Raw genomic sequence first — 13,198 nt, forward strand, 5'->3', positions numbered from 1 at the left:
TGGATCGTTAAGATTTGACAGATAATCATAAAATCATTTTATACATTGATTTGAATGCAAATTTGATCGATACATTAAGAACTCTAAATTTAACGGTTGAGTTATTGAAATTTGATATAAAACATAAATTATTAAATGAAATAAATATAAGTAAACTTACTCCTGGAGTCAACGGATCTCTCTCTCACTCTATATATATATATATATAATATTGCTAACATAATTTAAGCAATCCATACTCCAAATTTAAAATAATTTTCATGAAAAAGTACCTAACATCTCAGATGACAATTAAAGTTTATAACAACACAGGTCTGTAAATAAGTTCAAAACACAAATAAACCGCCAATGTTTTATAAATGAACATAAGCTCGCTCATAACATTAAAACAGTACAAAAGCCCAGAATTCATGCTTAAGGAGCCAAAGTTGGATCCAGTTTAGGTGCTTTTTCTTCATCAGGGAAATGAGAAGCTTCACCACTTGTACTTTCATTTAGATTCACATCCTTCATAGTGCTGTCATTTAATTCATCATTCTCGTCGTCGTCATCTTCATCATCATCCAAATTTAATTGATCTATGACAATATTATTATAAATTAAAATTAACAATTAACGTCAGATGATATCAAATATCAAATTACAATGTAATAAAGAAACATACCACACAATTGAGGCCTTTTAGTGAGGATAGTGTGAATGTTCTTTTGGCACTCCCAGATCAAGAAAAAACTCAACCACTGGCTTAATTTTACCCTCCAAGCTATAGTAGGCAAAAGATAGAAATTAATGTGTGATACTCCTAATTTGCTCAATATCCATACCAAGTTCCATAAGATAGACAATATGAGGGCAAAGACTGCCACCATCTGTGTCTACCTCACTCACTCTAGGCACAGCTTTAAGCTTCTGAGTCTGACACTGGACTAGGAGGAGGAATTGGCACAGCTGATTTATCCCTAACAGGTGGATTTGGATAGTTTTCCACTACATCCACTAGAATGGCTCCATGCTCTTCAAAAAGAGATTCAGGATAAGGGATAAGAGCATCCCTGATCTCCAATGTTGTAAGCTCTCTCCCTGTTTATGTCAATGAAACTGTGAGTATCAGATTACAACGTTGAAGGAAGTTACAAAAATAGAGTAATTAGTTGTAGTGACAGAACCTGCAAGATACCAAGATTTGTGCTTAGAATGAAGCTTTGGGACAAGGTGATCAATGAAAAGATCCGACTTGTTAATGGTTCTCGCAGCAAGCGCTTTCCTCAAACCTTGTTTCTTCAAAAACGAGGTTAATACAGCCTTGGCTTCTTCCTTTTCTGCTGCAAACAAAGTGGGAGACACCACTTTTAAACCCAATGACCCATCTATGCCTGAGTAAAAAGTATCAACATGAAAGGTCTATGCTTTATTAGAACAGTACATAAACCTCACGTAAATTGCAACATCTAAAAGGAAATAAATAAATAAATAAAGAATGCTAACAAGATTTTGCCAGGCAAAAGAAGACCTTTGTAGGAAAAGAAAGTTGAGTCCTGATGTAAAATATTCACAAGGGGAAAAAAGTTCAAGTTTCTAAAAAATATCAGAAAGAAAAAGACTGAAGAAAACAGGGGTTGGCAACAGTAGATTAATAGAAGGAACAGTTCATGAAGTCAACAGGGGTTGGCACTTGGCCCTACTCCTAGTAGTAGATCAAACATCATCAAAAGACAGCAGGAAAGGTCATGGGTTCAATTCCTTTTGCTGCACTTTCATTGGTAGGTCATGTGTACATAGCACATTAAGCCATTATTAAGGTTTGTGACATGCCCTAACCTCAAAATGCCTCCATCCTATCTTTACTAACCTTTCTATCATCCCCCGGTACAAAAAACTAAGTTCATTCAAAATCAAAAGGAATTTTAATTACAACATTGATATGCTCTTTTTCATCAAACTTCTTTTTACAGTTTTGGAGACATTTTCGAAGATGATGAGATCACTTGTTTAGGTTTAGGATTTAGGTAGATATGAATCAATGCTAAACATGATTGTGGTTTTATTATATGACACATGGTAGTAAGTATAGGATGAATTGCGATTCGTATCGTACGATACGATACGATTCTGTGGTTCCCCGATATCACTTGGAACTATTGTCATAGTATCCCTCCAAACAGACCTCAAGTAAAATGTAAGTTCTGTTTTCATGTTTGTTGGGGTGGTATTTCAAGGATGAAACATCATCTTGCTGGAACAAAGAAAAATATGATTGCTTGCCCAAGTGTTCCTGATGATGTGAAGGAAATATTTGTGAAGCTCTTGTGATGTGATTCCACTTGGAATGCACATGAACTCTTCAAACCTTCACGGAAATCCTTGGGAAGAAGCTTCAAGGATGGAGACTCCACAAGGTTCAATGTGACCTAAGCTAGCATGTAGCTAAGTCCGGAGAAGAACAAGGTCCTAACTCTACAAGGAGAAGCACTCAAGAAGGGTAGAGTTTTAGGAGTTTAGGTGACTTCGGAGGGAATGATTTTCAAGAGAGAAATTCATCAATATAATCCAAAGTGATACAATATCCGGCCATGGGAAGATTTATAGGAGAAATTAGGTTAAGGGTTTAAGTTGGGTTCACCTAGAGTTAAGTAAAACCATGGTATGGTTAACTTAACTCTAGGCGCCAAAATTTGAATTCTAAAATTCAAATTTTGGTGCCAACCGGCCACCCCCTCCATGTGCACTCATTTGGATGTGATTTAGTATCCATTTGAGTTGCATTTCGGTCACACCATGTGCATGTGTGCACATGGCCGAAATGCACCTTCAAATGTCATACTAATGACATTCAAATGAAGTGAACATGTGACCTAAATTAACCCTAAATCTTAATAACCATGAAATGAAATTCTTATGCTTTATGGCCGAAAATACAAGGCCCAAAAGAAATACAAGGCACCAAGGCCCAATCCTATACTAACCCTAATCTACTTGGGCTTGAGTCAAAGCCCAACAAAACAAAGTGGTGGGCTTTCCTTGGGCTTGGGCCCACTCTTCATGCATCCTTCTTGCCATAGCCCTAGTAGTTGGGCCCTTAGCCCATGGGCTTCCTCCATCATCTTGAAAACTAAAGATAAAAAGAAAGAGGATTGCTTGGATGTAGAGAATGGGATAGTAAAAGGAAAAGAGGGAACATCTAAAATTTTCAAACAAAAGACAATGAATGAAGTTTGTAAAGATAGGGAATTTGTGATTCAAGAAATTTGTAAATGCATTTATGGTAATGCATTATCATTTAATTTGGTAAGGAGTCCTCTTTTTATTCAAATGTTGCAGGTTGTTGGAGAATATGGAAGAGGTTTGAAGCCACCAACTTATCATGAGGTGAGGGTTTCTTTTTTGGAGAAATGGGGATGCACCTTGATGTGTGATGGTTGGACGGATGGGAAAGGAAGATCACTCACTAATTTTCTTGTTAACAGTCCAAGTGGGACTGTTTTTTTGAAATCTATTGATACAAGTGTTGTGATAAAGGATGGGAAAAAAATGTTTGAATTGTTAGACAACATTGTTGAAGAAATTGGGGAGGAGCATGTAGTCCAAGTTGTGACGGATGGGGCTTCTAATCTTGCGAAAGCTGGACAAATGTTAATGGAGAAGAGAACCAAACTATTTTGGTCCCCATGTGCAGCCCATTGCCTTGATCTAATCCTTGAGGACATTGGAGAGCTTCCGGTATTCTATAATATCATTGCTAATGCAAAGAAGATTACTACCTACATATATAGGCATACATGGGTCCTTAATTTGTATAGACAATATTCCAATGGAGGGGAATTAGCAAGACCAGCTGTGACAAGATTTGCAACTTCTTATCTTACACTAAATTGCATTAAACAACAAAAGAATGCTCTTAGATCAATGTTTGCATCGGAGGAATGGGCTACTAGTCCACATGCTAGTAAAAGTGAGGCTAAGCAAGTCATGAACCTAGTGTTGAGTAATGATAGATTTTGGAGATCAATTACATATTGTCTAAAGTGCATGGTTCCACTTGTGAAAGTGTTAAGGCTTGTAGATGGTGATTCAAAGCCAGCCTCACCATACATTTATGAAGCAATGGATAGGGCTAAAGAGAAAATTGCTCAAAACTTTCAAATGCAAGAGTCAAGGTATAAAAAAGTGTGGAAGATTATTGACACTAGGTGGAATCTGCAGCTTCACAGGCCTCTTCATGCAGTTTCCTATTATCTCAATCCTAGGTAAATTATTTAAAAATAATTGTCATTTTAAGAACTACTATTTTCTTTGTGCCTAGTAGCTAAGTTATTTCTTATTTGGTTAGGTATCATTATGACAAGAACTTCAATCTGGATAGTGAAGTGTTAATTGGTTTATATGAAACCTTTCAAAGAATGGTTCCAGATATAAGGACAAGAGTTATAATAGATCAACAACTTGAAAAGTTTAAGGGAGCTAAGGAGATCTTTGGAATGGACATGGCAATAGCTACTAGAGATAAGAAACAACCGGGTATCCCTTTAATTTTTACTTTATAAATATCATAAAGATAATACATAATAATTAATAATAACTACATTTGTAAACTAAATACACTTTTTTTTAGTTCTTTGGTGGGAGAGTTACGGTGGAAAAGGTAAAGAGTTACAAAAGGTGGCCATGAGAATTTTGAGTCTTACATGTAGTGCCACGGGATGTGAGAGAAATTGGAGTACATTTGACCAAGTGCATACTAAGAGAAGAAATCGATTGGAGTAACAAAGATTAAATGCACTTGTATATGTCAAATATAATCTTCAACTTGAGATGAGGCAAAATAGTAGAGAAGAGAATGGAGATACCTATGATCCCATATGTTTGTCAGATATTGAATCCGATGATGAGTGAATCACCGAAAAGGAGAATCCTTGCTTGCCTATTGATGCCTCATGGATGGATGTACATGAGTGCTTTGGTGTTGATGAGGGAGCTCCAAAGAAGAAAAGAAAGAGAGGTAATTATTTATATTTAAAAGTTAGTTTAGAACTTGGAAGTTGGAATTAGAACTAGACCTTATTATTTTCTTTTGATTACATAGGTCCAAGAAACTTGAATGCCAAGATTGGTAAGGGAAAATCAATAATAGAAGATGAGGATGAAATTGAAGATAATGAAGAAGAAAAACTTTTGATATTAGAAGATGAAGATGACTTGAGTGATGTAGATCTTGGGGTTGGGGATAATGAATGACCTTGGATAGGGGCATTTTGTATTTATTTTTTGAGGCTGTATGACTGAATTTGTGTGGCAGAATTTGTGTGGCAGTAGCACCACTTGTTGCTGAGTTTATGCAGCAACACTAATATTTTTTTTTTGTGGCTATATTGCTGAATTAGAGTAGCAAACTGTCCCTGGTATATGCATATATTTAGCAACAACAATGGTTTTTTTGGAGGCTTTGTTGTTGAACTGTGCAGTCAGTTCTTTTAGCTTTGAGACTGTTATTATTTGTATAATTGTATCTTTGTTTGTATTTTGAAGCTTATATGTTACTATATATTTATGTATGACTGCATTTTTTCTGTTTCTTTATGTTAAAATGTGCTTAGAGTGCTTTTATATGTCTTGTATGCATATATATACACTATGTTTTTATTGATCATAAATCTTACGATTCACAATACAATTCGATTCACGATTCAAAAAATAAGTTTTCCGATACATTATTTGTATCTCAATTCAACTACCATGTGACACAATGCCATAATATTCAATTGTTTTGTTTTTCTTTTTCATTCTTTTGAATTGCACTCCAGCTTCAAATAATAATGAGACTGTTTGGGTAAGAGTTAAGATTGTGAAAAACTGGTACTGAAAGAATAGATTTTTAAAGTTTTGAATTTGTTTGGGTTTTTATAATTACAATTATTCTGGAAGTATAATTGTAGAGAGAAGTTTTTTAAATCATGGAATGCCCTTGGTAAAATAAATTTATAATGTTATGTAGGGATCTCTTGGAAAACTGTTGGGGTTGAACCTCAAAAGACTCTCCACCACAACAGCTACCCGTTAGTCACTTCCGTATGATTTGATTCCCACAACAGGAATCAATTCTGGAATATAACTTACCACCCTTAAAATGTCATTATATATTGTTCAAGGGTTTTTCTTTTGTCTCAAATGGGATTTACCCTTTCAATATCCAAAACAAACATGAACATGCCTCTTTCATTCTTGACAAGTGCACAGTAGTAATGAAACTCCATACTAGAAATTCCCAAAACCATATGTCTAGGTAGCGCTTACATTGTGTAATTTGTTTCTAGGCAGCAAACACAGAACAGCTTTGCGAATGACTTCAGTAGAATGTTTGGCCATTTGATCCTTTAGAGTCCTTTCCTTGAGGTGACCAATATACCTACATACCATGACTTTATGTCAAAATAGACGGGATAATACTGAAGATTAAGGGCATAGAAACCAAATAAACAAACAGCAACGTCTATACTGCTGGAAGAATTTCATATAAGATACGCATTTGAACTAGAAAAAAAAAATCATTTGATTTACAAGAAACTCAAAATCATCAAATAATATATTATCGCTTCTAACTAATAGTATAAATGGAAAGCACTTGCCCTGGCATTTGTCTGTAAGTTTACTTCCAGTCCCACAAATATCCTTTGCATTAAGAATAATGCACATATCTCCATCATCACGATTAGGAGCATAAGTTGGCTTAACCTTTCCTTGAACTACAGTTGCTATTTGAGATGCTAACCTCCCAAGGACCTATATAAAAGAGATATTTATATCAGCAAAGTGGTCCCAAGAATTCAAATACGCAAATTGCCCGCTACCCCAAATGCCGATCAAAAGAGTATAAGATGTTAGAAGCTTGGCTAACCTTCAGTACATCTCAATTAGCATTTGCTTATAAGTTGTAACTAATTCACCAAATAATTTGTTTCAAAAGGCTTCATTAATTCCAAGAGAAGTAGCTGCTCATGATAATTTATACAAAATATAAGATCCCTTCTGAGCTGGCTTTATAACTAGATATTGCAAAAGATCTATATTCATTATGGGTAATTATCAATTGAAACCTCCATGAAAATGACTTGTCTTACTCCATTGATAACTTCTCACAGAATTTGACTTTCAATCCTAGTCATACATGATATGCAAGCCAAGAAGCTGAATGCTTGCAAAGCATTTCTTTAACTTGCTCACTTCTTTTCTGAAATACAAATGCTAAAAAATATGCATAACAAATCATCAAGGCCATGTTTGATATCAAATATTCTAATGAATAATGATAGGTAGAATAGGGTAGAGTGGAATGGAATAAAACAGAATAAAATTACATTACAATTGAATAACTTATGATGGATTAGGAAAAATAAAATCCACCCATTTTTAGAGATGTGAACAGAATGATAAGAAGAAAGGATAATAAATTAGTTCTAGCCAATTCTTTCCCACTCCTATCTTAAACAATCCAAATTCCAAATAATGGCAATTGATGTGATTCTATTCCATTTTGATCCATATCTAATCCATCAATCCAAACATACCCAAAATGAAACCATGATATATGTTTTGAGTTCAACAAGAACTTACTTTTTAATGATAGACTCAAGGAAAATTGTTTTAACTTGACATCAGAAACATAGAAGGAACAAAATCCCACATTCGCATTGATCACTTCTTCAATTGGAAATATCTTACATAAAACACAAATAGCTCCAAAGAAAGCAACAACAAAGACAACAAAAAATGTTAATCGCTTGAGTAATCATCATTATTGTCTTCATGATCAGCAACAACTTTCTCTATAAACCGTTTGCGGACTCCTTCAATGACAGCCTCTCTTGAATGCTCATTTCTATTATGGCCATCATTAAGTACAGGATCCGATTGACACAAGACTAATGCAACACCTGATATTCCAGAACATGCAAAGAATTCCATGTATTAGATAACCACAGAACAAGTCTGGAAAAGTATTACCACTACAACTTTGTTAGAAATTTAAAAGGTAAGAGAAGGATTGTCATGAGGGAAGAAGAATTGCAATCAAGGGTCCCAAGTTCAACTAGATAAGAGAAATTAATGTTTATACTGCCTTTAATCTCGTAAGCCTTACTGGCAGACATGCACAGTTACAAGTTTTACTAGTAGAGCAGTAAATACATGGTTACATGCTTTTCCATTTACAAGTAAAAAGGTGCGGTGGCTGGTAGATAACAAAATCCAACATTGATAATATTTATAATATAATATTGTATTAAATATAATAATGTAGTCAAAGATTATGTTCACAACCAAAAATAAACACCTTTCAACTATTTTCGCTATGTAAAAGATAAAAAGCATCATTTCTAGGAGTAAACAAAGTTAACAAGAGCCACTCATCAAACAGCTAGGCCTTAATTCCATTTGTGAAAGAAAATTATAATTTTGAGGAGCAATATGCCTTTCATACTAAGAAGAGGTGAACAAAATTAAGAAGGGCCACTGATCAAAGTAAAATAAAACAAACAAAAATGAGGAGGCATGCATTCTAAGACATTAATACCTTCAGGAGTGCACCTTCGCCCAAAACTATGCAAACCCACATAATTTCCTTTGACTGCTCCATTGTTGTAAACCAATAAAGTAGGAACATTTCGATCCGGGTAGTTTGGAATGCAATCAGTAGATATTATCTTCACAAATTTTGTTCCAGGATATTTTACCGCTAATTCTTCAATGCTTTGCAACAACAACCCACATTCAGGAATCCTATCACAAAATCGCAACAAAAATCAGCACATGATACATCATACATGACCCTTAAAAACTAGAATCAAAGAAATTCCTAAAGCATACCCTTCCTTGTATAGCACTACAACCACCCAAACATCAGATGGAGCCTGTGAAACCTCTCGAATGAAATCAGATCCCGAAATGGGAATCACTGATCCAAACCTCAAAACTTTAGCTGCTTCTTGCATCTCAGCCAACCTCTTCTTCCTATAACAGAAAAACAGTTCAATTAAAAACAAGCAGAATAAATACTAGCATAAAAATCACCTAATTTTGCTTTCTCCTAAACTCATAACTAATCTACTCCCACTTCTCAAACAAACTCATCGACTTAATGAATAAATCATCAAAAACTTCACATAACAAAAGGGTAAATAAGCAAACTCCTAAGCATTAATTGCCTATAAAATCCTAAATCCACAACAATTCCCAACCAAACTGTATTCAAGAACATAGAAAAATGAACAAACAAAATACATGTCTCGGACAATTGTTCTCTACAAAACGACACAAAACCCCCACCAACAAATTCACGAAAAAATTCAAACTTTATTAACCACCTAGCACATTGAAGGAAAACAAAACCGACCACGAAAGAAACCTTTTTAAATTCACGAAACACCAAATTATTCTTTGTGGGTAACAGAAAGAAGGGAGGAGGAGAGGAGCAGAACCTGTATTCTTGGAGGAAGCGATCATCGTCGAGGTCATCTTCAAGGTCTTCGAGTTCTTCCGAGGTTTTGGAATCGAGCCAGGTTTGGTCTTTGGGTTGATGATCAGAGGAAGGGGTGAAAGGTGGGGGCTTGAAAGCGGGTGGTTTTTCAGGCAAATTTCCAAGCTTTCTCTGAATATCGTCCCATTGAGTAGAGGCTCCTTCTAAGTCCTCGTACACGAAATGGTAATCGCCCATTCTTCTCTTCTCTCCACAAATCTGGATTTTGATCAATGATTCATTTTCAGTGGCTTTTTAAGTTTTTAACTTCTAACCATCAAATGAAATCTGGGTGACGGGTGTGTTGTGTTTTTCAGCTTTTAAAATAATAAAACTTGAGTAGGCTCTTTTGGGTAAGTAAAGAATGGCTATTGCTCCGGTGCCCTCTTATTTGAAGGGGTTTTGGTGCCCCTTAGTACAAAAGTTGGGTTTTTAGGGGCAATAAGGTAAATGTCAATTTATCAATTTACCTTATTGCCCCTAAAAACCCAACTTTTGTACTAAGGGGCACCAAAACCCCTTCAAATAAGAGGGCACCGGAACAATCCCCGTAAAGAAGACCCATGCTCGATTTAGGAGCTACTTTCCTATTAGTTCACGAAATTATTAAATAAATTTTTACAATATAAGATAATTTCTTAAATTTAAGATTTAAATAACGCTTTAATTTATGTAAAATAAGGAAGTTTTTATTTTAGTTCTATTAAAATATATATATATATATAAATAAATATGTGTGTGAATGTAAGTATAATATTTCATAATTTAATAGTAGCTGAAACCAATAATTTTATAGTATTGAATCAAGAGATCTTAAGTTAAGAAACAACAAGTAAAAGTAAAGTTCCTCCATCAGTCCAAATTTTTACCTAAATAATATTTTTTAAAAGAAAAATTATACATTTAACACCTGTATAAGTTTATTTACTGGACTAGAACCTTTTAGTATGCATGCTCAGAATTCGGGAAACTGAATTCTGAGAAGAAAAAAAAATATATAGAAGCTCAGAATTCGGTTCCCCGAGAACCGAATTCTGAGCATGTACAGTAAAAGGTTCTAGTCCAGTAAATAAACTTGTACAGGTATTAAATGTGTAATTTTTCTTTTAAAAAATATTATTTAGGTAAAAATTTCCCATCAGTCTCCCCTACTTCTAGTTGAAGGACAATAGAATAGAAAAAAAATTGTGAAAATGATATTAAGATATCGAAAACTTTTTTATTAAATCAAAATTTGAAACATTATTACATTAAAAAAAATAATGTTTTAAAAATCAAATCGGTCATTAAATTGATAAAAACATTGAGTTATTAATTAAATTATATAATCCAAATTTTTATTGAGTTTTTTTTTTATAAATATAAATAACATATATGTTTTATACACATAAATTTTAATAAAATTTATATTATATGTTAAAGGTGTTTCAAACACACACACACAAAAGTAGTTGAAAAATTTTATTTTCACATGATACATATTAAATATGTGAATTTTATATTTAAGATGATATATAAAAAAAATCTACCACGTATATAAAAAATAAAAACATTTTTACCAATCAAACAAAAATATTGGATTAGTAATTTTTTATTTTCTTAATATATATTAATATATAAATTTTATAATTAAAATTATATTAAAAAATATGTCACCTCTATATCAAATAAAATCATTGGAGGAGTGACAATTACACTCTCCATGAATCATGGGACCTAGTATCAAATCCTTTTTATTGTCAAAATTTTAGTTTTAATTTTTATTGGAAGTAATTAAAATCTATACCGACTGATCAACATAGCTTCATAACTAATTGATGGACATGTCAGCCCAAAAGTTGTGTGACCTATGCACATGTGCATGAGTGATTCATGTCCTAAACCTACATATAGAAATTTAGAATCAAGAGTTTTTGTGAGTGTTTGGAGATTTGTGCAAGAGAGAGATAGATAATTAGGAATAGAAAAGGAGAGTTGGTTGGGTGATTCCCGCATGCCATTGAAATAAATAATAAAATAGTAATCCTTAAAAAATTGAAAAAATATAAAGTTGGTTAAGTGGAGACAATTAGAAAAAGTTAGAAAGAAATCCTTGGTGAAAAAGCATGAAATATAATCTCCCAAAATCATCACAACAAAGTTCCATCATCCATCTAAAATAAATAAATAAAAACAAAAAGCACCGTGTATAAGGCAAAATAAATCTCACCTCAACTCTGCCAAACATTATCGCTATCAACAAGAGCAATTCGTGTGTGAGAAGATGAGAAGATGACGAGGCCATTTTAGCAATGCTAGACGAGGCCATGAGGCAGATATTAGCTTTTTCATCATCTAAATTGCTACTACTTCTACCTAGATATTCTCGTGTAAAGATTATACTTTTCATGACTTTCTTCTTACTAGTCCATCGTTTTTCTAAGTGCAGTGCATTCAGCCTTCATGTGTCTTATAGCAAGTAACCTTCTTATTAATTTATTATTGTTATGTAGATATAGGATGGCAAAATAGACCTAGACCCTACGAGCACCCATCAAAATACCCGTATGCCAGGTAGGTAAATACTCATTTATATGAGGATGGATACGGACAACTATAAACCAACAAAATTTAGTAAGTACTTATGTGAGTACGAGTATTATGGTACTCAACTCGCTCTACCCAACAGTTATATATATATATATATATATATATATATATATATATATATATATATATATATATAATTATTTATTTATTTATTTAAATTGTATTATGATATTATAACTTAAATCCTATCAAGTCTCACTTTTTCTTCTTGCAATCTTGCGTGTTCACCCCCACTGTGTTGTCACTTGTCGTCTGGAGACATATGTATCTATAAAGTTGGTTGAAACACAAGAACCAAGGTAATAAATAATTAAAAAAATATTTAATAAAAGTTGTTTTATTTTTTATTGTTGGTTTTAATTAATTTAAATTGTCTAATCATTCAATTTCTTGTCATGTAGTTTCTATTTGTATTATTGGATCAAAACAATATATAAACTTGGAAGATAAATGTTTGCAAAAATATGGAGAAGTGATTCTGATGATGAAGCCAAATGTCTACATATTTATTTTTTGAAATTTATAATATATAATTTAATCTATAATTTTAATCTAACTAATTTTTGTATGACTTTTTTCACAAGTCTTGGAGAATATTATTTACACGTGATCATGATGTTGGAAGTTTAATTACAAATTTTATTATGTTGAGTTTTTTAATGTTTATTTATAAGAATTGAGTATTTTATAATATTTATTTATAAGAATTGTTATGTTAGATTTTTGTAAAGTTAAAGACCTAACAAATTAATATTATGTTTGCTTGTGTTAAATGTTATCTCTTTATTGATTTATATACTTTATACACAAATGTGGGTTGTAGGTGTGGATATGGGTACATAGGTACCTAATAAGTATGGGTTTGGGGATTGAAATCGCTATCTGCGCAGGTATAGAGTAGGGTATAGGTATTGTTTTCAAATGCGGGTATGGAGAGAGGTACTATAAAACCCTACTCATTACCATCCCTAATCAGATCATTTGAATTTGTCCTTATTTTTATGGAAGCTCCTCAATCTTCTTTTCCTTTTCAGCATGCTCTTGAACTTTTTAAATGAGAGATGTGTTATCATTTGTTGAGTTCTCAAAGCTTTCATTTGAGTT

General features: G+C 33.2%; 2 protein-coding genes across 2 annotated transcripts; both read right to left on the reverse strand.

Moving 5' to 3' along the window:
* Nucleotides 1-236: 236 nt before the first annotated feature.
* On the reverse strand, nt 237-7,511 carry LOC109816774 (transcription termination factor MTERF5, chloroplastic). Its single transcript, XM_083074954.1, has 5 exons — nt 6,621-7,511; nt 6,289-6,400; nt 1,167-1,401; nt 665-1,080; nt 237-578 (listed from the first exon to the last, which is right to left on the reverse strand). The coding sequence occupies exons 1-4, from the start codon at nt 6,626-6,628 to the stop codon at nt 902-904; spliced, it is 534 nt and encodes a 177-aa protein (XP_082931080.1). The 5' UTR covers nt 6,629-7,511; the 3' UTR covers nt 237-578; nt 665-901.
* Nucleotides 7,512-7,655: 144 nt separating this feature from the next.
* Nucleotides 7,656-9,817, reverse strand: LOC109816773 (uncharacterized). The gene is made up of 4 exons (XM_020381890.3): nt 9,468-9,817; nt 8,857-9,000; nt 8,564-8,769; nt 7,656-7,925 (listed from the first exon to the last, which is right to left on the reverse strand). The coding sequence occupies exons 1-4, from the start codon at nt 9,701-9,703 to the stop codon at nt 7,765-7,767; spliced, it is 747 nt and encodes a 248-aa protein (XP_020237479.2). The 5' UTR covers nt 9,704-9,817; the 3' UTR covers nt 7,656-7,764.
* Between the last annotated feature and the right edge of the window lie 3,381 nt (nt 9,818-13,198).

Source organism: Cajanus cajan, chromosome 5 (genome assembly GCF_000230855.2).
Source record: "Cajanus cajan strain Asha chromosome 5, NIPB_CcT2T_4, whole genome shotgun sequence".
Taxonomy (NCBI): Eukaryota; Viridiplantae; Streptophyta; class Magnoliopsida; order Fabales; family Fabaceae; genus Cajanus; species Cajanus cajan.

Bases quoted from the DNA above. Each gene is read 5' to 3' on its own strand.
- LOC109816774 (XM_083074954.1), bottom strand. The intron at 1,402-6,288 runs GTAAGCGCTACC...AATAAAGCATAG, and splicing joins CTAGAAACAAATTACACAAT to ACCTTTCATGTTGATACTTT. The intron at 1,081-1,166 runs GTTCTGTCACTA...TGACATAAACAG, and splicing joins CAAATCTTGGTATCTTGCAG to GGAGAGAGCTTACAACATTG.
- LOC109816773 (XM_020381890.3), bottom strand. From the start codon at position 9,703: ATGGGCGATTACCATTTCGTGTACGAGGACTTAGAAGGAGCCTCTACT. The intron at 9,001-9,467 runs GTTCTGCTCCTC...TTTCTGTTATAG, and splicing joins CGCTTCCTCCAAGAATACAG to GAAGAAGAGGTTGGCTGAGA. The intron at 7,926-8,563 runs GTATTAATGTCT...CTGGAATATCAG, and splicing joins GCGAAGGTGCACTCCTGAAG to GTGTTGCATTAGTCTTGTGT.